Here is a 24,974-nt window from a genome sequence, read left to right on the forward strand (position 1 = left end):
GGAGGGATTTTCAGATGATTCACATTGAATAGTTATGAAAATCTCTGAACTCTCGACTATTGAAAGGTGGGCCGTTGTCTTATTTCAAGATCACAGGGACACCCCATGTCGTAAAAATACCATCTAATCTTTCAATAACTTTTTCATGAGTAATGGATGAAAGATCTTCTATCAAGGGAAAATTAGAGTATTCATTAATAACTACCATTAAGTGATGTCCGTAACCAAGAGGACCAAAGAAATCAATAGCAATTCTCTCCCAAGCATGGTTCTGAGGTTCTGACATGTTTTAAGGGGTAGTGAGTGACTTTGGATGTGAGACAGTTGCATAGGTGACAGGCCCTGAACTCTCTTTCAACCCTTTTGTTGAGTTGAGGTAACCAGTCTCGATCTCGGAGAGCATGTGTAACGGCAACGATTACTCAATGTCCCTCATAAGCCACCTCAATAATCTGTTGTCTTAAACTTTCCGGAATAACAATTCGCGAACGTCTCAAGATGAGACCTTCTTGAGTTAGACAGTTCATCTCTGACATTCTTAAATTTCAAATATTCACTGTCACTAGTCAGAGGTCAAGAATGCTGGTTCCTGGATTGGTGAGTAATAATGTCTTTCAATTTGAGCATGTCACTGTCATGGCTCATGGCAGTGACAATCTGTTCCAGTGACATTGCAGTTGGCGTGCTTGATTTCACAATGAAGTTTATGTATGCTGCAGCTGTCTTTGATGGATTACCATGGCTGTGTAACGGTACTCTTGAGAAATAGTCAGCTGGATTGTTAACTTTCCCTGGACGATGCACAATCGTATAGTGTATTATTGTAATCTCAAACCCCAACGTTCAATATGAAGAAGCATCTTGGCTTTTGGATTTCCAAATATGGTCAACAAAGCCTGATGATCAGTCACTACTGTGAAAGTCTTTCTATATAAAAACAAGTGGAAGTATTTTACAATCCCACACCACTGTCATGCTCCCTTTCTCAGGCTGTGAATATGCACGTTCAGTTTGGGACAAGCTTTTGCATGCATAAACTACAAAACATTGTGCATTTGGCTGTACATTGTGTTGTGCAAGTATTGTACCTAACCCGACAGGGCTAGCATCTACTGCAACCTCTGTGTGCAGCTTGGGATCGAAGTAGGCCACTTCAGTGGTATTCTCAATGGCTTGTTTGATTCTCTGAAAGCTCTGCTCCCATTCATGTCACCAGTGAAACAACACATTGTTTTGTTAATACTCTCAGCGGAGCCTTGTATACATAGAGAACAAACTGGCCGTGCCAAGGAATGAAGGTAACATGGAAATGTCCTTTGGGGCACTGGCAGTAGACATAACTTGCACTTTATCTGGATCAGTTGTCATGCCCCATCAGGAAACATATGGCCAAAGAATTTCAACTTTGTTTTATGGAATTAGCAATTATCAGCATTTAGAGTTAAGCCATCATCGGTTAGCAGTCTACAAACATGCATGAGAGCCTTGTCGTTCCTTATAAGTAGCTCTGAAAACTGAAATGTCATTGCTATAATTAAAAGCATTCACAACAGGCTGTATGATACGACAAATGACTTCTAGAAAAAGTTCAGCAGCAGATAACACACCAAAGCTCAGTCGCTTGTAACAAAATAGACCAATGTGTGTAGAAAAAGTTGTAATGTATCTACAATATTCTTCGAGTTCCAACTGGTGCTATTAAGTCGAGAGAAGACCTTTGCACCATTCAATTGGGCTATCATGGCAGCAATGTGAAAAAGTTCAGCAGCAGATAACACACCAATGGTCAGTCGCTTGTAACAAAACAGACCAATGTGTGTAGAAAAAGTCCTAATGTATCTACAATATTCTTCGAGTTCCAACTGGTGCTATTGTTTAGGTCGAGACGAGAGAAGACCTTCGCACCATTCAATTGGGCTATCATGCCAGCAATGTGCTGACCAGTATGTTGCTTCATCTCAATGACCTTATGGGCTTGATGCATGTCAACGCATATGCGCACATCTTCTTCACTGTCCCTTTTAGGCACTACCACTAGGGTAGAGACCCAAGGCATTGGCCCAGTGGAGTATTCGATGATGTCATGCTTGAGTAAGGAATCAAGTTCTTTTTCAACAGCTTCTTGCAAGTGAAAAGCAACTCTTCTATGTCTTTGAGCAACAGGACGAACATCTTCATTTATATGTAACTGTACATTCATAGACTTTAGTTTACCTAAACCATAAAATAATGAAGGAAATTGACCTACTATTTTGTGATACGCATTTGTTGTAGTTCACCGAGATGAGTCCCTTATAAGCAGCAGTGTCAAAACTGAGCAGGTAGGCACTTGAAGTGGTACGTTGAAGTACATGAATGGGCGATTGTACCTTTGTTTTCTGGTGCTTCATTTCAGCCACAAATTAACCTGGACTTCTTTGTGCCATCAATGCAGCCCACGAATAGACTTTAGTTTTTGATAGCATAAGATGTGGCAGCAGAAGCAGTTCATGATAATTCTACTCGGGGATTATGTCTGTCGACGTACCACTATCCGTGATGAAAGGTATTGAACATCCATTTATCTTTAATGTGAACTTCGGACAGTGATTGTATTTCTTTGGTGCTTTTTCATAGCGGCTTCTCTTTGTCTGGTGTTTTCCTCATATGTGACCAGTCCTACCTGGGCACGTCTTTCCGACGTAAACATTGACATCGCACAACTATCATCGTCACTGGAAACGGAGACTGAGGAACTCTTTGACGATGATTTAGATGGAAGTCAACCTCGATTGGCGTTGGTTTGTCTCACGTGGTGTTGCTGCTTAGCCTGATGGGCATGCATTGAATGCTGCTTGTGGAGTGTGCGGGTGGGCATTTTGAATTTTCGCAGTGACACTCTTGTTCCCTCTTTAGACCTACACACCATCACAAAGTGGTTCGCTTTACCACAGCCGTTGCAAATCTTTCTGATAGCAGGACACTTTCCTTCATGTGGAAACGACTGTCCGCACCGGAAGCACAACTTCTTTAACTTCAGAAACACTGCTCTGTGCCTCTCTGCCTTTTGCCTTGAATTTCTTTTTCATGTGCATGACTGCTTCACTCTGGACACCTCCTGCCTCAATATCAGCAGCTTGTCAATCAGCTTGCTCCACAGCTCTAGCAGCCTCTCCAAGCTGAGAGTCTCTTTTATCATTTGTCTTCGAAATTAATCTGACAGACATCCATCAATGTCTCTGAGACGTATAGCTTCCTCATCATTAAACTCATTGAATTTACAGTGTTTGATGAGCTAATCCAGTCTCTCCATAAATTCATCAATGGTTTCACCCACTTTCTGTCGTTCCTGACTAAACGCATATCTTTCATAGTCTATATTTGGCATTGGATTGAATTTGAGGTTTAAGGCTGCTTTGATTTGATCAGACGTAATTATATCAACTCGTGGTATTTTCTTTCTGACTTTTTTTACACTATCTCCAGCTAGATTTTTGAGGTACTTTATAATCCTTTGTCATCACTTTCTTCAGTTGCATAAATGAAATCTTCAAATACCTCTAACCACGCAGTCCATCGATTGCCGATACTTTGTTTCTTGGCGGGATTGTCGCGATCATCGGCCAAAGGAGGTATTACACTACAATCCCCAGAAGCCCCGAAACCCGTCATCCCGGAAACAGGAAGTTGCCCCCGCCCAGCCGGAACTACAAAGAAGCGCCGCTCCCACAGGAGGGGGCTTGTCAATCCAGAAGTTCCGGATCCTTGAGCTGCTCGCCGTAACACTGCAACCAGCGCGTCGCCAGGAGCGGCGCTTCATCAGGCTTCGGCGTTTACTTTCCTGGTGCCTAGCCTTCGGGATATTAGCCCACTTTCCTCGAGACTCGGTCGGCGGAAGGTGTTGTCCCCACAGGACGACCGAGTCTCACTCCTGCCACAGACCTCAGGAAAAGGGGAGCGGTTGCAGACGCTTTCCCTCCATCATCGCCCCGGTACCTTGGATTCTGCGGTGACGTAACCGTATGGAATCCGACATTCCTTGCTGCACGACGGACGCTACGGTCAGGTAACGAACAGGCCCTGAATCCCCAAGGCTTTGCTGATTTTGGTTTTGTTTCTTGTTGTTTTTGTTTTGGTTTTCAGAGAAGCTCACGGGCCAAAGTCACGTGTGATACTTCTAGCGCCTGCGCTTTTCCTCCTTGCTGATTTTTGGGTGCATTGCCTACCTCGACTTGCCTGTTCTTCCTTGATTTCACCTATTATTCCCCGGAGCACTATTCCTTCAACGTCACCCTGATTGCTGTTGGGAGAACCGGTCCAGTCATCCCCGTGCTTCATTTCCAGCTCCATTCCCAGAACACCCCCACTTTCTCACAGGTACAGACAACGTCAGGAAACCGAGGTCCCGCAAAAGGGAGGAACGGGGGTGGGTCTGCCTACCTTCTCAATTGTTCTTCTCTCTCTCTTCCCCTGTGCAGTTTCCTTCGCTGACCTGGCTGGATACTTAAGTTACCCGGAAGACCGGAGAAACGCTGTGGTGTCACATATTATTTCCCCTTCTTCCGTACCTTCCCCAGAGGGCAGTCCCCATAGCGGAGAGTATTCCCATTTCCCTGTGAGGTGCTGCGCCCTGGGGAATCTAAGGGGTTATTCGTCAGTCATCGTTCCTGCTGGTGTTCTACAGAGGTTAGTGGCTATCACAGGTCGCAAGCTACTAGCGTCACGACAGATTGACAAGCCCACGTACACCATCAGCCTGGACGATGGATACCAACACAGTGTTAGCCTCCTTAGTGGAGAGCCTGGCTGCCTTACAACAGGAGGTTCACACCTCCAGACAAGAATCCCAAGGGCTGAGAGCCGAGATTGGGACCTTACGCAGAGAAGTCGCAGGCATCTCCCGTAGTGGAAAGAACCCCGTACTAGGGAAAAGTCAGTACATCAAGGACTGGACTTTGCCCCCACCGACCACCTCTTTAGGGGCTGGTAGCCCGGCCCCGGGTTTCTTTTCCACACCCACTCTCAATCCTCCAACCGTAGGAACTCCCCCCACAGTGCAAGTGATACATAACCCCGGGATACCATTGCCCCCCCCCGAACGGTTCTATGGGGAACCAAAGAAGTTCGAGTCCTTCTTGAACCAAAGTCGTCTCCATTTCCTCTGCAAACCTGCCATCTTTCAGGAGGATGCGGCGAAGACTTCATTCATGATGTCCTATATGGGAGGGAATGCGGCCAACTGGACCATCCCCTTAATGGAAAGAAATGATCCCGTCCTACACGATTTTACGGCCTTTTGTCTCGAGATGAGGAAACTCTTCGACAGAAAGACGCACATGTTATCATTGGACAAAGAACTCCTCACCCTTCGGCAAGGAACGCAGGACCTGTTAACGTACATCACCGCGTTCAATCGTTTGGTGGTAGAAACCAGCTGGCCCCCCGAGAAGAGAACCACGCTGTTTTACCAAGGGCTCCGAAATGAACTCAAAGACGTACTAGCCCAAGTGGTACAGCTTCCCCAGTCCTGTGAGGAACTAATCGAACTCACAGTGCAATTAGACCATCGAGTGCAAGAGCGGAAAGGGGACAGGAGCCGAGGTGATATACGCCCCTTCACTGTGCGATCACGACCCACCCAGGGAGACGCACAAAAACCCTCCGACAGGCCGGAGCCCATGCAGATCGGAGGAATAAGAGGGCCCCTGTCAGCGGAAGAGAGAGAAAAAAGACGACAGCAAAAACTCTGCTTGTACTGCGGGAAAAGCGGACATTTCATTAGAGAATGCCGAGCACGAGAGAGAGGTCCCGACAGAGGCTCCATCCAAAAACCACAGGCTACGATATTTCAGGAGTCGGAAAACTAACGAACCCAAGGAGCGATGGGACCAACGCCTTGGGTTTTGCTTCCTCTATGGTCCCGGCGCAACTGGCCAACACCATCCAACCGGCAGTAGCCCATATCACAGTAAATGTCGAGTTGTGGATCTTAGACGCCACCCCTCTCAGTACCTCAGCGATGCTGGATTCGGGGGCTACAGGAAACTACATCGACCAGCAATACGCAAAACAGGTCGGAGTGTCCTGCGAACGAAAAAGGACCCCAGTAGCAGTGACAGCAGTTGACGGAAAGGCCTTGACCTCAGGACCAGTCATACTGCATACCCTGCCCATTACCCTACAGATAGGGGGGCATTTCGAAACCATATGATTCGACCTGATAGATGCTCCGCATTTCCGCCTCATCCTGGGAATGCCGTGGCTGACGCTACACGACCCAGTCATCCGATGGGCAGAACGATCCGTCTCTCTTACATCCTCGTTTTGCCAAAACCATTGTACTCAAAAACAGGTGATGCCTGAGCTACAGACCACCACGCAAGCGGAGTTGCTGGCGATAAGTTGCAGCCCTGGCAGGGACCAATGTCCAACCGTCTTGCCCGATGACTACCAGGAATACGGAGAGGTATTTGACAAACGAAAAGCAACACAGTTGCCGCCCCATCGATCCTATGATTGCCGCATCGACCTCGTTCCTGGAGCAAATATCCCCTGCAGTAGAGTGTACGCGCTTACTGAACCAGAAACGCGGTATCTCCAGGAGTACCTGAAGGAACATCTCGCATCTGGATTCATACGTCACTCAACATCCCCGGCTTCGTCTCCCCTCTTTTTCATTTCGAAGAAGGACTGTGACGAGCTCAGGACCTGCATAGATTACCGGGCACTTAACAAAGTAACGATAAAAAATCGATACCCGCTGCCTCTGATTCCAGTCCTGTTGGACCAACTGCGAGGGGCTCGGATCTTCACCAAACTGGATCTGCGGGGGGCATATCACTTGGTGCGAGTGAAGGCTGGAGACGAGTGGAAAACCGCATTTCGAACCAAATACGGCCTTTACGAGTACCAAGTGATGCCTTTCGGATTGTGTAATGCCCCTGCAGCGTTCCAGTATTTTATGGATGACGTTCTCTGCGGCCTCTTGGACACTCACTGTATTGTGTATATCGACGATATCTTGGTATACTCGGACAACCTACCAGAACACATTATCCACGTCAAGAAGGTGCTAGACCGACTCCGTGCCCACTCTTTGTACGCCAAACTAGAAAAATGCTTGTTCCATGCGGAAGAGGTCACCTTCTTGGGGTATGTCGTGAATGCGCAAGGCTTCCAAATGGACGCAGGGAAGATCGAGGCCATAACTGGATGGAATCCGCCCCGTACCGTAAAGGCAGTTCAAAGCTTTCTGGGATTCGCCAATTACTACAGGCGTTTTATCAAGGACTTCTCTAAGGTCATACATCCCATCTCCAGGCTCCTAAGGAAGAACGTCCGGTTCCAGTGGGACGCAGAAGCCAACCAAGCGTTCGAGACATTGAAACAAAGATTCACTCAGGCCCCTATCCTCAGGCATCCCGATACTTCCTTGCCGTTTGTGGTAGAAACGGACGCATCACAATATGCCTTGGGGGGCATACTATCCCAAAGACACCCCGAGACGGGACAGCTCCATCCTGTCGCATACTTCTCCAAAAAGCTTGCTCCGAGTGAGATCAATTATACGGTGTCGGATAAAGAACTACTGGCCATCAAACGGGCCTGTGAGGAGTGGAGACATTACTTACTAGGAGCAAGACATACGGTGGAGATCTACACCGATCACCGCAACCTCCTCTTTTTAAAAACCGCTCGAGCTCTAACTCCCCGACAGCTGCGATGGTCCCTGTTCTTTTCGGATTATGATTTTCTGATCAAATACAAACCCGGACCCCAGAATGGAAAAGCCGACGCCCTGTCCCGGCAAGAAGATGAACCGAGTGAGACCCCGGAAGAAATCCCCGAACCTCCACCCATCATCTCAGCCGCAGCATTTCGGGATAAATGCATCGCCTTCGTGATGTCCCAGGATTTCATAGACGAAGTGAAAAATGCAGGAACCTACATCGACATCCAGACCTGGTTAGGCGAAGACCCCGAACACAGAACCTCAAACGGGGACTTGTTGTACCACCAACAAGCGTTGTACATACCTAATGCAGCTCTACAACAACAAGCGTTACACTGGGCTCACGACTCCAAGTTGGGGGGCCATTTAGGGGAAAACAAGACCATTGCTAACATCCAGAGATCCTTTTGGTGGCCTACACTGCACAAAGACACCAGAGAGTATGTGAAACAATGTGCAGTGTGTGCACAGGGGAAAACCATACATACCAAACCTGTAGGGCTCTTACGGCCCATACCAATCCCACCAGTTCCCTGGCACACGGTCTCTATGGACTTTGTGGTAGAAATGCCCCCCAGTGAAGGATACACGACCGTCCTCGTGGTGGTGGATCATCTAACTAAGATGGGACATTTCATCCCCCTTAAAAAACTGCCCTCTTCCGCAGAATTAGCCTTGCTCTTCCTACAGCATATCGTGAGAGCCCATGGGATCCCCCGGATCCTCATAACCGACCGGGGTTCCCAGTTCACATCCCGTTTTTGGAGGGCATTGTGCACCTCGATGGACCTAGACGCCCGGTTATCCACAAGTTACCATCCCCAAACAGATGGGAAAACCGAGCGGCTCAATCAAACACTAGAGCAGTACTTGCGATGTTTCTCTCTCCAAAACAGTGAGGACTGGTATTCCTTGATTTGGACAGCCGAATTTGCGTACAACAACGCAGAACACTCCACGCTAGGTTGCTCCCCCTTCTTTTGCTTAAATGGGTTCCACCCAAACATGCTACCATTCGACTGGCCAGTGAAATCACGACACCCGTCTATACAGGAACATCACGCTCACCTAAGAGCGGTGCTCGCAGACGCCAAACAGCATTTGGCCCAGGCCCAGACCACACAGAAACGGGTAGCAGACACCAAAAGAACACTCGAACCCACATATCAGATTGGTGACAAAGTATGGCTGTCCACAAAGAACCTCCCCCTAAAAGGGGCAGGTAAACTAGCACCAAAATACGTTGGGCCCTATGGGATAGAGGCAATCATAAACCCTGTAGCGGTACGGCTCACCTTACCCCCCACATGGCGAATCCACCCTGTGTTTCATGTGTCCTTGCTGAGACCATGCTCTGGAGCAATGAGGTTACCTGTCACGCCGACTGCACTGGACATAGATGGACAGGAAGAATACGAAGTCCGGGCCATACTCGATTCTCGTCTCCTAAGAGGGAGAGTGCAATATCTCATCGACTGGAAGGGCTATGGGGTTGGGGACAGATCGTGGGAACCAGCCAGTAACCTCCATTGCCCGCAGCTCTTACAGCGGTTCCACAGGACACACCCCGGTAAACCCGGACGTCCGCCGGGACGGCGGTCGGTAAGGGGGGGTTCTGTCGCGATCATCGGCCAAAGGAGGTATTACACTACAATCCCCAGAAGCCCCGAAACCCGTCATCCCGGAAACAGGAAGTTGCCCCCGCCCAGCCGGAACTACAAAGAAGCGCCGCTCCCACAGGAGGGGGCTTGTCAATCCAGAAGTTCCGGATCCTTGAGCTGCTCGCCGTAACACTGCAACCAGCGCGTCGCCAGGAGCGGCGCTTCATCAGGCTTCGGCGTTTACTTTCCTGGTGCCTAGCCTTCGGGATATTAGCCCACTTTCCTCGAGACTCGGTCGGCGGAAGGTGTTGTCCCCGCAGGACGACCGAGTCTCACTCCTGCCACAGACCTCAGGAAAAGGGGAGCGGTTGCAGACGCTTTCCCTCCATCATCGCCCCGGTACCTTGGATTCTGCGGTGACGTAACCGTATGGAATCCGACATTCCTTGCTGCACGACGGACGCTACGGTCAGGTAACGAACAGGCCCTGAATCCCCAAGGCTTTGCTGATTTTGGTTTTGTTTCTTGTTGTTTTTGTTTTGGTTTTCAGAGAAGCTCACGGGCCAAAGTCACGTGTGATACTTCTAGCGCCTGCGCTTTTCCTCCTTGCTGATTTTTGGGTGCATTGCCTACCTCGACTTGCCTGTTCTTCCTTGATTTCACCTATTATTCCCCGGAGCACTATTCCTTCAACGTCACCCTGATTGCTGTTGGGAGAACCGGTCCAGTCATCCCCGTGCTTCATTTCCAGCTCCATTCCCAGAACACCCCCACTTTCTCACAGGTACAGACAACGTCAGGAAACCGAGGTCCCGCAAAAGGGAGGAACGGGGGTGGGTCTGCCTACCTTCTCAATTGTTCTTCTCTCTCTCTTCCCCTGTGCAGTTTCCTTCGCTGACCTGGCTGGATACTTAAGTTACCCGGAAGACCGGAGAAACGCTGTGGTGTCACATATTATTTCCCCTTCTTCCGTACCTTCCCCAGAGGGCAGTCCCCATAGCGGAGAGTATTCCCATTTCCCTGTGAGGTGCTGCGCCCTGGGGAATCTAAGGGGTTATTCGTCAGTCATCGTTCCTGCTGGTGTTCTACAGAGGTTAGTGGCTATCACAGGTCGCAAGCTACTAGCGTCACGACAGGGATCAAATGTGGAGGGTGGTTTTAGGAAAGCAGCAGCAGGCTGAACCTGAAGGCGGAGTCTCTACTAACTTAGTCGTCGGCGTACTACTCCCTCGATTTGGGTTATGATGAGTAACCACTCTATTACATTTGAAACACTTGCCCAATCTTAGAATGGCAGCGCTTCCTTTCATAGTTTTAGCTTGTTCTTGGCTGTTTCTTTGCATTTGTAGCTTCAGCGTTATCACTTCGTATACTGTATTGTATTATGTTGCATAGCAGTACAGTACCTTTATTTGTGGCATTCTCATTCAGTCCTCAGCCAAAGGCGGCTCCTCCGCTGAGGTGGAGGAACATCGCCCCACTGCTCAAAAGGAAAAAGAAAATCATAATAACGCATTGTTATTATCATTGTAGTTTTCCTATTGCAGTCAGTGGCTCTCAGGGCGGGCCAGAGCACGGGGAGGAGTAGTTTGCACTCTCTAAGTGTGCATGACTGCTGAGGTCCTGCCAGTCCTGCGCACTTTGCATGTTCCTCACCAGGCTGTAATGCACAGCCTGTTGAGAAACAAGTCCAGCGTCGCATTCCCGGTCTGATTGCTGGTCCACAGTGCTCAGACCAATCACAATGCTGCATTGCAGTGTTGTGATTGGCTCAGGAGAGCCTGGGAGCTCTTGGTGCCTCCTGCTGCTGGACCGGAGACAGGATGAAGAGGGCGGAGGACGGCCGTTTTCAGGTGTTTTTTAAAATAATGTTTTGTCCCCACTACCCGGGTCCGGTAGCAGCCGCTACTGCCATTAACATATAGACTTCTCATCGAAGTCTCCGTTATCTTCAAATGCTTTATGCAGGCTGAGATCGTGCAGCAACTCCACATACGCCAGTGTCGATTCTGCACTTCGACTGCGGCACACGTGGCATACACAAGCAGTTTGTAGGACCACGGCAAACTCTCTGGATGAGCACTGTCTGTCTTGGGTTTACTTATCCTCTACTCGTCGCCACTTGTAGCATTGTCCCCAGCCCAGACATGCGTAAATGACTGTGCCACACACGGAGGGTAATTTTACACGTCTTTATTAATCAGCATGTAAATCCGAACTCAACATTCTAAACCGATCTTCCCTTCCCAACAGTTGAATGTTCACATAATCAGTCTACGGAGTCCATCAGAGCCAAAAGGGTTCCATCACTTCTAACTCGCAAGACACTACACCTCCCAGCCACGTACAGGCACCTCTTTCATAGCTCATACAGGGCTAAAATAGGTGAGGCCACCCTGCCAGGTGTGAGGTGCCCCATTAAGCAGTTAGCTGTGAGCAGCAAAAAAGTGGGGCATTTAGCATCTATTTCAAATGAATTCAGGCAACGGGACAGAGCACCTAAATGGGAGACAACCCCACATAAACTTGTTTTTAAGTTCCGTAGTTCAGAGTCCAGTTCACTTGGTTTCATGTTCGTTTCTCCTTGCTATGACTTGCTATCATCATTTGTAGGGCGAGAGAGAGTGTGCACGCACACAATAGGATCCGTATTCAGCGTGCATAGATACTGACAATTAACTTTATTTTGAATGGTTCTTCTGGTGAAAGCCACCAATACATCATCTGGAAGGCTACAATGAACACAGAAGGTTTAGTTCACCGTTTGCTAAACTTAACTGCTATGCCTATGTATTTACTTTCTGAAGAGCGCAAATGAAGAGGAGGGAATGAACTAAAAGGCCACTGTCTCTAGCATGACTAGTAGCTGTGTTGCTGCCCTCGCCTAAAACTCCTCATTCTGTAAGTATCTCCCGGGATAAAGATAAACTCAAACGAAATCCTGACATTAGTACGTATTCGTGCCTGCTCTGGCCCCTTGCGCTGTTTCTGCACTCAAGGATCTAGGTGCCTAGTGTTCTAACTCTCTGCGCCCTCTGCATATTTCAACAAACACTTGGACACCTACAACCTCTAGCGCATACATCTAGATAACTTACTCCATCCCTGGTCTACACACCCTTTTTCACTCACTACCCAGTCACTAAATTTCACACAGCGATAAATCCTTATTCAGGAGACATGATCACTTGCCCAACGCAGTTCCTGTCTGTGCTATTCCGATACCACACTTAAAATCCTCATTCCCCAGCAGTACCAGTGTCAACAGGTCTATGGTGACCAGAAGTACTAGATTTGTAATGAAAATCCATATGTGTCCCCACCTGCCCTGGCAAATTTTAGCCCATGTCCCGGTTTCACAGAGGTTTGACTGAAAACAGGAGGAGGCAAATTTTCATGTGTACCAGTACAGAATGAGTTTGCAGACCCTAGAAGAGGGTGATTTAGTTAACACAGGTTACACTGTGTGCAAACGTTGCATCTTATTTTTCATTTTAGCTCATTTTTTGTTTTCTGTGTTGGTGAACGCTGTCAATTAAGTCTTTTGTGTTCCTTGGTCATGAAAAATTGTATTACTTCTTTAATGTTTGTGGAATGTCCTTTTTTTGAGGTTTCAAAATGTGTCCACCATAAGCTTTTTCACTCACTCATAGACCCCTCTTGGAACAGGTAAATTATCAAATGATTTAATACACAGAATAAATAAGGGGCTTCCGTTCACTGTTCTGTCAATAGATGGGGCTCGCCTGCAAGACACAATGAACAAGCATTGGCAATGCCAATAGGTCTAGCTTATGAATGAAATTGCCTTTTGTGTCACTCAATAAGTCAACAACATACTGCATTCTGTCATTTATCTCTGCATTCATGTATCCATTCACCTATCCAAAACTCATACTTGTATTAACCTTTTTTTTAAACTGCAATAAAACACACACAGACTCAACAACATATGCAAGATAAATTAAAGGAATACAAGTAGAAAACAAAAAACCATGCTACTGTTTAAACATTGCAGGCATATGCTTGCGATAACAGAAATAAACACACCAGATGGTGTCCATCTTCCAGGGGCTTCGTCAATAGTCTATCGTTGTTCCAAAGTACCAGCATGGCTGTCACATTTAGAACCAACATGTTGGCCATCTTGGAATGGTAACACAATGATACACTATGTACAACCACATTCAATAATGGTCTGTTGGTTTGGGGGAAGTAGCGACCTGGGTTATAAAGTACTGCAGATGAATGAGCGGCCACCAAGCCACCCATATGCACTGACTGGACAGCTGTAGTATCCTCTTAAGAAAAATTTAAGTAAAAGGAGGAGAGGCAAAGAAATGAGAGGTAAACTATAAAAGGAAACTGTCCAACCAGCCTTGATAATAAAGTACACTCTTTTTCAGGTGGATGCGAATAAGTGATCAGAAATTGCTGTTATTCACAGGGCGAGAGATACATTGACTGTAGACAGAACTATTACCCCACTGCTATCATGGATGGAGCAGAGTGTAAATGACACTGAGATAGACTAATGGCAGAAGAGAGCTGAAACTCTATTTATCTATGTGGATATATATTTATATATGGATGTATTATTTAATGATTTTTTTATTATAAGATCCTGTCAGACAGCTCAGTCTGTCAGGCATTTTGAAGAAATTCTAGCAAGAATTATTACGCTACAGATCTTCTACACCTCGGCTTTGTCACAAGGTGTAGCCAACACCAAAATCAGTCCCTACAAAGGTAAGCTGTGAGATTTCATGAAACAAAACACCTATTTGTAGATGTTAACACAGAGAAAATAACATAAGCATACAATATTTGAGGTCTGAGGATTAAGTAATGATTATGAATCTGATGTCTTCTGTTCAATGCCCTTTTTAGTTGTTAACACAACACAGGGTTACTTCTTATTTATATAGATCTTAATTAGTTTTATTATTCCAAGATGTCAGCCAATCTCATATGAAACAAAAGGAAAACCAACACTTGTTTCGCGACTATATTGTTGCTTCATCAGGACCAATAAATTAACTGAGTGCAGAATAAAATGAATTGTAATGTTGCCACATGCCGCAAACACAAAGCGACCAAACCAGTATCAAGTAGATAACAGACAGAATAAAACATAAAGGGTCAAAACAAATATGTTAGAGCAATTCAAAAAACATTTTCTACATGTGAAATTTATTCAAAACCTATAATTGAATGGACCACGGCAAACACAAGGAGATGATGGACGGAGTGCTGAAACGTTTCAGATACTCACCCCCAGTCACAGATCTGGGTTGAATCCATCATCATTCTTTAGCTCACTTCGCCACCTCAGTTCAGACCCAGCTATATGCAAATCAGTCTTGGCCCTGTGCCTCATGGGAACAGTCCAGCCCGAACTACCAAGGCAGGTCTTCCCTGAACCGGAAAAAAGCATCCTGGGACTGGTTTTGCGCTAACAGCCCTCATCAGCCAGGCTAGCTTGAATCCAGTGGCAAACCCTGCCAACTTAGGTCAAACAAAGCAAACACAAGGAGATGATGGACGGAGTGCTGAAACTTTTCAGACACTCACCCCCAGTCACAGATCTGGGTTGAATCCATCATCATTCTTTAGCTCACTCCGCCACCTCAGTTCAGACCCAGCCATATGCAAATCAGTCTTGGCCCTGTGCCTCATGGGAACAGTCCAGCCCAAACTGCCAAGCCAGGTCTTCCCTGAACCGGAAAGAAGCATCCTGGGACCGGTTTCGCGCTAACAGCCCTCATCAGCCCTCATCGCCCGAAGTTGGCAGGGTATGCCCTGCTCACATTGCCACTGGATTCAAGCTAGCCTGGTTGATGAGGGCTGTTAGCCCGAAACCGGTCCCAGGATGCCTGTTTCCGGTCTAGGGAAGACATGGAAACAGATCTGTGACTGGGGGTGAGTGTCTGAAAAGTTTCAGCGCTCAGTCCATCATATCCTTGTGTTTGCATTGAACGGACGACCCCACAATCCCAATAGATGGAACAATTAATATACAGACAAAAATAGAGAGAATAATATAAAAGCCACTATTTCATCATAGTGTACAAAGCAAGAAACCATGTTGTTCATAATACTTGTGAAAGAAAGGTAGCATCGAATCCATTGCTACTTTAGAAGTTATCAAATTCACTATTGTTAAATGTTCGCAAACCTGTGAATTTAGGAAAGTTGAAAAGCAAAAGGATAAAAGAGAGAAATTAAAAGGAGCAGTTTAAAAAAAGAGACCACATTCTGATTCCCCGTAACTCGTATCCATTCACCATTGTGTTTTGCATACTTAAAGGTGCTACATGAAAAGAGTATTCATAAGTAGGTGCTACGAAAGTTCCTAAATCTTTATCAATGCTGAATGTCCATAGGAGTTCAGTCCCAGTGATTCAAGACAGCAGTTAGCATCACAAGCAGTCAATCTAGATGTATGGAAAGATCATTGTAATAGTCTAATTTATATCACAACAGGTTTTGCTTTCCTGAATAGTACCCATACCTCTGCATCATCAGTAGAGGAGCAATTTAACTCTGAGGTACAATTATGTGTACACGTTCAAGGTGTTTTCATTTCTAGAAATAAAACGGAACAGCTTTAGCGGTTATGATTGTGCTAAAATCACGAGGCTATGTATAATGTTCTGTGTCCTAATAAAAATATATAATAAATCTGTGCTCTAACTGAATCTCTAACCACTGTTAAGAGCCCTGAGTGTGGGCATACAGATTGGAGTAATCAATTTATTAACTTGCTAACTCTATCTTGGAAAACTTAAATCAACAGGATAAATATCTAAGCAAAATATTTCAACTTGATGAGATCCAGCATGCCAGAAATTCACCGACTATCACTCTACTCCTCGTACTACTGTGGGAATACAAATGTGAACTCTCCGTATACTAGATGTTTACCACTTCACTCCAACCCAAAGGCTATTTATTTTGTCGATACTATAAAATTCACCCAATGAGCTAGTTGCTCCACTTACTGACTTTATAACTGTTTAGGCGTTGTCTCTCTAGATAACAAACCCGTTCAACGATATCCTCAGGACCAAATATTACATCTATGACCCTCGGACTGGGAAGAAAACAACTAGTGCACCAACCATGGCTTAAAGCACCCAATCCCGTTCGCCATTAGATCATATCAACCTATCCATAGAGAATAAAAGAGTACTACTGTAAACATCTGTGTGAGTTACTTCCAAAATGACGACACAGCCTGACACAGTATTAAATACCTATTCTACACCACAAGATCTCTACCAACTGAACTCACAAAATTCAAAAGGCCTCAAATACATTCCAATCCGATACTGTGTTCCAATAAACCAATTCGACAGTCCACAAAGTTGCTGTCCTTGACTTCGCTGTTAAGCTCTAATATTAAAGTTTTCAATGTATAATGCAATTCCGTTTCTATGTTGAAACCATACTTAAATGCTCCCAATATCTCTCTCTCTCACAGCCTCTTTATCTGATCATCACCACTTCTTCTGTGTCTCTTCACAGTTTCAGTTGCAACGCATGTATTTCACAGAGTCTCTGTTTGCAATCAGAGACCCTAAAATATAATAGTATAATTTTCGGTGGGATTTCTGCAGGCTCTCAAATGTTCTTTCCATCTTTCTTTGACAGGGTGGATTGTTGAGCCTAAATACATTTTTAGACATACTCGGGTAATGACATGCATACATACAGAGCTTAGTATTACAGTTCAAAAAATTCCACCATAGGGTAACTCTTCTTTCTTTCACAATAAAAAAAAGGATTTTTTTTTCTGCAATGCAACCATTAGGCACACATTTATTAAACTAAGAAGATATACAGAGTTGTTGTTGGCTAAATAAAATACTGTTTCTCCTAAGAGGCCCTTACAATGATTCTCACTGTGTACATCTTCTGTATCCATGGTATGTCAAAGAGCCTATCTTTGGGCTTTAATATAGAGCAATAACAAGCCACCCATAAATGCTTATTCACTTTAACACATGCGTTTTACATTAACTATGTTAGGCCCTTCTGCCTTTGGTGTAACATTTCATAATAAACAAATCAGGCCTATAGCCATGATCATTGGCTTGCCACCATGTCATTCATGATGTACTGAGAATAAGTTTTGGTATAAGCCACATAGTGCAATACAAGCCCTCTTTTTAGTGGGAGCACTTAAATTTTGCCCAGTCAAATTTGGGGCTGTATTACACAGTGTCAATGTTTGCGGCCGGCGCACCTTTCAAAAGGTGCGCCGGGCGCAAACAATGACAATGCGCCCCATTATGGTAAATGTGCTGACCCCAGGGCAGCCGCGAACTTGCGCTGCACCCAGGACAGCGCATTCATGTGAAAACACGGCGCGGCTGCTTGCAACCACTCCGTGTTTTCACAGACCAGGCGGCAAGCCGCCTGCATTTTTAAAGGGGAGTAGAGATCCCCTTGCAGGTGGGTGCAGTCATTGACTTCATCCGCCTGCAAAGGAATGTCTGGGGGGTCCATAGGACCCCCTTCTAACCTCCAGAGGGCTGCTCTCAGGGGGAACACTCACAGGGCGCCACCTAGAAGGTCCACCCCCTGAGAGCTTCTTTGAGCCCACGTCTGTAATATGGCGTGGCCTCAGAGGCAAAGGAATTTCCTCATTTGCATTGGGCGCGCTCCTATGCAATGAGGGAATGCCCTTTTGATGGTAGCGCTGGCGCTTTAAGTGCGCCAGCGAAATCGGTATTACTGAAGAGGACGCACAAGGGTCTGCACCACCTTCTGTATTTCCAAAGTTCCCCGGGGGCGCGCAAAGAGGACGCAAACTCCCATTGCGCTCCAGGGGCACTTATTGCAATACGATCCCTGGACTCTAGCAAACCATCATGTGCAGGAAGCCTAAGTCCTTCTCTCAGTGGTACTTTAAACTTTCTATTTTGTTGGCCCCATAAGGTCAAACGACAGCTGTGCTGTCAAACCAGGGCCACAAAATGCATGAACATTAGTGTAACCCTGGGCATCCCATAAGTCTCTCTGAAGTCAAATTTTGATGATGGAAACGGAAGCGGAAGTTTCTGGGATTGCAAAAAAACTGTACATTCTTCATGACAACCCTCCATCCATCTGTGTTGCTGCCAGAGAAAAATAAACCCTGTAAATTATCTACTTGTCTAAGAAACGTAAACACCATGACAATGCTGTGTGTTTTTGTGTACCCCCAAAAGACAAGCTCTATCCCTTTGTAAGCTTGGTACTTTATGCGTGTTTGCTGCAGAGTCAGGCAGTTGGATTAACAAAGAAAATAATCACAGCTGCATGGAGAGGAAACACCTTTTTTCTGTGTAAGCACACTTCTTCTGCTCCTGTCTACCAACATGTGGGTGGAACAAACCCCCTCTCTTTAGTACTCCAGAAAACTGTTTAATTGGTTGATCACATAAGGATGGTGACAGCTTGTCTGTCAGTCTAGACCTAATAAAAATGGACCCAGGTAAACACTTTTACACTGGGTTCACTCAGAGGAAACTGTGTGATCAATGTACAGTTGACTGAGCACAGGACCACCCGCTATGCAAGTTGGGGGTGTATTATGAGTTTTTTTTGGGCATTTGAGTGGTGCACTGTCTGCTATTTATATGTTTTATATGAATGTTCATTATTAATGTTTCCAGCTACTTGAAATTATCGCTCCAGGTTATTCAATTAGGAATTGGTTAGATTTTTAGTACCTGAAAACGACTTTGGTAGTCCTCCTGCGGAGCGCCACCCAGTGCTCAGCGGTAGGACCGTCAGAGCCGGATTACGACTGTAATCCTTGGCTGGCAGACGTACTGCAGCGGTGCTTCTCTAAGGCTCATAGGAGAACCTTAGAAAGGCGCCGCAGTACGTTCCTGCACAGGAAGGAATGCAACATGTCATGCATTCCTTTCTGTGCACGAACAGAGGTTGCAAAAATGCAGGGGGGCACAACAAGTGCTCCCCTACATGCACCCCCATGCACAGAGACACAATGGGGCCCTGTTAGGTCCTCCTTTGTTGCCTCACCGCCACCCTTTTCATAGCGGTCTCATCGCCATGAAAAGGATGGCGGTGAGGCAAGTTCTATTATGCTTGGCAGTGCCGCAGCGCACCGCTAGCATATTGCAGCCTCTGACTGCTGTGCAACCACCGCAGGATCAGGAATCCCTGGCGGTTGCAGTGGTACTGTGGCGGTCCAACCGCCAAAGTCTTAATATGGCGGGTGGACCGTTAGTCTGGCGGTCCATGGACCGCCACTGCGACTACGGTGGTCAAATGGACCCCCGTAGTCGTAATGAGGCCCTAAGAAATGCTTATGGATTTTAGGTAAAGTCAATTGATGAAACAAGAAGATTTCTGTCTACTTAGTACTGTGACTGATGCTGTCTAGATCTTTAGGCAGGGGAGCATCCCTTAGAGCACTAATTTTTGTTATCAGTTCTTCCAGCTACTGAATCTTTTTTTTATATATAATAAATGCTGTTTTTGAGATCTGTTATTTATTTTCACAGCTGACCTTGCCATGCTAATGGACAGAACCTACGAGAAAAAGCTCCCGGTCAGCTCTTTGACTATATCTCGGGTAAGAAAATTATCATGAGTCATAATGAATAAATTAATGCTTTCTTTTCTGTAGTGCACACTCACTGCAAACTCTATGCACTCTCATGTCTTTGGCAGGTCCATGGAGCTATGATAAATGGGTGTAATCCTAGTCTTGCCAAGATCACACCGTTTTTTAAACCGGAAAGCTTGGATTCACATGTTTGTACTGGACAGAAATGCACAAAATATGGATGGCTCAGAAGACTGTAGAATGCATCTCAAATGTTTCAGATGAATTCTGAAAAGACTTTGTTAAAGGACTATTACATTATCTTTACTTGATAAAATGAATGTTTGTTTATGAAAATCTTAGAATTTCTATGAAAAACTGGACTTAAAGCAACATTATAGTTCGAATGCGAAACCAGATATTCTCAATAAATAAGCAAGCTTTGTCAAGGACCAATAGACATTATATTTTCTAAGTGTTTTAGCCATTTTGTGAACTAAGGTGGCTAAAAGCAACAAAAAAAAAAGCACTGTGATGCGGCCAACGGTGACTCCCTCAAATCGCTTTTCTGTTCTTTTTTTGCTGGAGGGAGGGTGGGGCATGAGGCAACACAGAGAGTGAGTGGGGGTAAAAACAGCGCTCTGACACTACTAGTGGTGTCCACGTAAGTGTTTTTTTCTTATGACGGTGGGGGTTGTTGGGTGGGAGGAACAACACAGACAACAGAAGGAGTGGGGAGGCGCTACAGTGCAGCCACCGATCTCTGCATCACATCACTTTTTAGGTCTCGCCTAGGCAGTGCGCATGCGCTGCCCTAGGAGAGGGCCTTTAGCAATCGGTCTTCAATTTTCAAGCACTCGCACTTGTGCTTGTGGCGGCATCCACCATGAGGGAGCGAGCAGCGGCGCGGCCATGTTAATTACAAACACATGTCCCCTGCGCGCCGCTGCTCACTCACGCAAGGTCGATGCCGCCATAAGCGCGAGTGCTTGAAAAGTGAAGACCGCTTGTGGAATGCTGCAGCTGCATTCTTTGCGCTTGTTTAATATTATTACTGCCAAGTGACTGACTGACTGTCTTCCAGTTGCTTTGTGAGGTTGTTGACACAGCCTTGTTCGTGCTCTGTTTGTCGTGTATTGTAAGCCACAGACGCGATAAATATCTATATTTTTAATTCCCTTGTTTCCGTTTGTAATGCCTATTTGTAGAAAGGCGTGAATCAACTACAGTACTTGAAAGTCTTGATCATGTACACGTTAGTAGGGAAAGTATAGCGCCATCCCTCCCGTTCTTTAGTGCTGCAAGAGAGCAAACCTTGTTTGGATTCCTCAAGCAGTTGTCCCGTCAGCTCTTAAGACTCTCTGAGATCAAGTATACAGGCTCCTTGATTGTGTGGATTCGTGTTACCTGCATCATATAATACACAGTGGCATCACGCAGGGGGACTCCTGCTGGTGACGTCCCATCATACCTTCTTGACTTAGTGCGAAAACGCCACTGCCACACAGTCGCATAATTCCAGTGGTCCTGATTTAGGCTCTCACCAATAGCAGCAAGTAGGTGGGACTCATTGTGCCCCAGTCTGCTTCTGTCAGTGCGTGCTGCCTGCCTACCACAGTGCATTCTTTTGTGCAGTGCTGTCCGCGCGCTCATGCAGGATTATGATGTGCCACTGCATTTTTGTGGTGCCTTCAATGCGTGTCTCTTGTCTCCTCCTGTCACGTGGCACGGTCCCAGAAGAAGGCAGAAAACATGTTGCAGGGACAATGGGACAGATATCAGCGGCGAGCAATTAATTTGTCAGCATCCTGCCAAATGCAGAGGCGGCATCTGCGGAATGTGTGATCAGTCAGGGAGACTGCTTACACTAAACACTGAGCTGCTCAAGGGGACAGCGCATTCTGGATTGTGAATTCTCACCTGGAAATAATCAAATGTAGTTTTTATTCCATTTCTCCCGCTGAAAACTTGGAACTGAGACCAGACCACTGTTGTCATCACCCCGAGCTCGGGGACGGGAGGAGCATTCATAGCCATCTGTAAATGATAATAATGGCCGCCCAGCTAGTAATTAAAGAAAACAAGGAGGGTAGGGAAGGGCGAACCACTACAGTGATTGTTGAAGGTCTTTGAGAGATATGTTTTTTGGGTTGGCAATCTCAAGCTTAACGTCTCTGTCCAGATTAGTTCCAGGAGGGTAATATCCATGCAGGTTTTCATGATAACCACAGAGTTCATAAGTGTTATTCATTGAGATCCTGTATGTGGGGTGCCCAGAATTTTAAAGCCAAAACCCGGGACATTTCGCAACAAGCCATTTTACGTCACTGGAAGCGATGTCCGTCTGCACAACACAGCTGTACAGAAAAAGTGTTTTTCTGCCATGAAATCTCAGACAAATGTTGCTAAATCAATTGCCTGGCAAGGCTGGACAGTGCTCACAGCGCGGTCACGTGCAGCTGGAACTGGACAACTTTTTTTGTTGACTTTCGCTTTTTTCCTCCCCCGCCTTTTTCTAAAAGAGGCCCCGGCGACCTGGATGGCGGAAACATCGGACTCTTGATCACATACTGTCCCAATAACCACAGTCCGCAATGTATGTACACCCTGTGTGAAAATCTGACCTTGACTTAAACCCTCCTTTATTTTTTTCAACGACCCTCTCCTTCACCTTTTTCAACGACCCTCTCCTTCACCTTCTACATGCTGCCTGAGTAAACGGTACACCGCATGCCTTAATCTCTCGCTCTGAAAATAAATCCCTACATCCTAACAATATGTTTAGTCACTCCATCCACGATTTGCTTCCCACATACCCCCACTAATTATCATACCAAAATCATTAATGTTACAACCAAGTAACTGGAGTAAGAGCAAGGAGCGGCTTCCGTGACAGCACAAGAATAACCATTAACTACTGCACTACCCAGTAATTTTGGGTTCTGGATTAGCATGCTAAAGCGCCTCGACGCCTCGTCAGGGGGCGTCAGTGCTACATAAATGCAAATTCATTGTAAATACCATTTAAGGCATGGCCGGTCTTGTTTATTGTCTCTATAATATGCTGCACAGCTAAACACTTACACGGTCCCAAAGGCGAGACCTATTGGCTATGCCAATGCTTGTTTTTTGTTATGGCGTGTAGGAGCAGGGAAACAGACATCTGGAAGGCAGGTGGTAGCAGGACAACATGGACAACAGGAGAGAGGGTGGTTGGAGAGCAACACTGACAATGGGAGTGACAGAGGTGAGACATTTGACACTGACAACAGGAAGGAGAGGGGGAGCAGGGCAACACGAACAATGGTAGAGAGCTTGGGGGCAGGATAGGGCAACCTGGACAACAGGAGGGAAGGTGGGGGCATGGCAGCATGGACAATGTGAGTGAGGGTGGTGGCAATCCAGCACAGCCAACAAGAGGCAGGATGGGGCAAGCGAGCTCGGACAAAGGGTGGGAGGGAGCAGGGCAATTCAGACAACAAGAGATAGGTTGGGGGCAAGACAACACAGACAACGGGAGGGAAGGTGGGGACAAGCCAACACAGACTAAAGGAGGGAGTGTGGGAGCAGGCCAACACGGACAACAGAAAGCCAGCACGGACAACAGGAGGGAGGATGTGGACAAGGCAGCATGACAACAGAAGGAGGGAGGGCGGGTGGGGGCAACCCCACCAGGGGGACAGAAAAGTGTTGGAAGGAGCTAGCTGAAAACGATGCACTCTGGTAAAGTGCTTGTTATGTTATATTACATATATTTCTAGAGCGCACGTACACTAAAATCGGCTTCATGGCACTACTAAGGTAACTGAAACATAGCACACAACTGATCGTTATTCATAAGCAAGCCTGAAAAGCCAGGTCTTTAGGGAGTTTCATGAACACAGTATAACAGAGGTGAACCTGATGTCAGGTGGAATGGTGTTCCTGATGCGGTGGGTAAGTACCGAGAATCTGGAACTGCTGAGTTGTTATTTTTTTTTAAATGTAGGAATGATAAGAAAATTCAAATGCATAGATCTAAGGTTACGAGTGGGGTGTATTTCAGTATACGAGCAGAGATGAAGACTGGACTGCCAGTCCATAATGATTTAAAAATAAGGCAGCCGGCCTTGAAGATGGAGCGCTGTTCTACAGGCAGCGAGTGGAGTTTCCGCAGCAGGGGGTGATATGAAAGTCCTGAGGTTGTTGGTACAGTAGCCTGGCTGTTTGATTTTGGACCAGTTGGATTCTGCGAGTCAGACTCTTAGGAAGGCCCAAGTAAAGAAGACTTAGCATAATCTAACCTTGAGATGACCAATGCAATAATAGTCTGAGTGAGAGCCTGTTTACTGACCTTTTTAATTTTGCAGAGTTGTAGGAAACAGGAAGAGGTTACAGCCCCTAATTGAGGTTTCATAGACAAGTTGGCATCGACCAGTACTCCGAGGCTCTTAACAGATTTCCTGGGCAAAAGAGGAGAGCCCATTGTGGCAGGCCAAAATGTGGACCTCCACGGGTCATTTTTCTTTCTGGTAATGACAATCTAGGTCTTATCGGAATTCAGCTTGAGTTGACTGTCATTCATCCAATCCCGGATAAATAACATTGTGTTTGGAAACAAGCTTCACATTCCAGGGAGTTGTCTATAGTGAAGATCAGTCGCAGATCGTCTGCGTAATTGTAGCCTTTGACCTTCATTTGGTTCAAGGCTTGCACCAATGGACCAACGTATAGATTGAAAAGGTAGGGTGGCAAGGCAGATCCCTAAGGAACACCACAAGTCAGCCTGACCTTAGGGTAGCAGAAGGCAGAAGGCCTGGGACCGGTTCTTCAGAAACGAAAGTATCCAGTCCTGCGCAGTGTCCTGGGGCCGCCAACCTCGACACTGTCCACCAGAATATCATGGTCGGCCATGTCTAATGCCGGTGAGAGATCAAGAAGCACCAGTGCCTGGGAGATATCCCCGTCAGCTGCCTCACGAAGGCAGAAATGCTTAACACGAACAAAAAGAGCAGTGGAAGGACACAGATAATACGTCCATGCTCCAAGGGGGAGTGTCAAACACACAAGTGATAATAATGCCAACCAATGGTAATATGGGTTGTCTCGCAGCATG

General features: G+C 46.3%; 1 protein-coding gene across 1 annotated transcript in view; it reads left to right on the forward strand.

Annotated features, from left to right (window-relative positions):
- Positions 1–24,974, forward strand: part of MRPS27 (mitochondrial ribosomal protein S27) — a 419,683-nt gene that overhangs the window by 136,896 nt on the left and 257,813 nt on the right. Inside the window, exon 3 of the mRNA XM_085632352.1 lies at positions 19,836–19,906. Within this exon, the coding sequence (XP_085488478.1) occupies positions 19,836–19,906 (71 nt within the window). The remainder of the gene's footprint in view (positions 1–19,835; positions 19,907–24,974) is intronic.

Source organism: Triturus cristatus, chromosome 2_1 (assembly GCF_964204655.1).
Source record: "Triturus cristatus chromosome 2_1, aTriCri1.1, whole genome shotgun sequence".
Classification (NCBI taxonomy): Eukaryota; Metazoa; Chordata; class Amphibia; order Caudata; family Salamandridae; genus Triturus; species Triturus cristatus.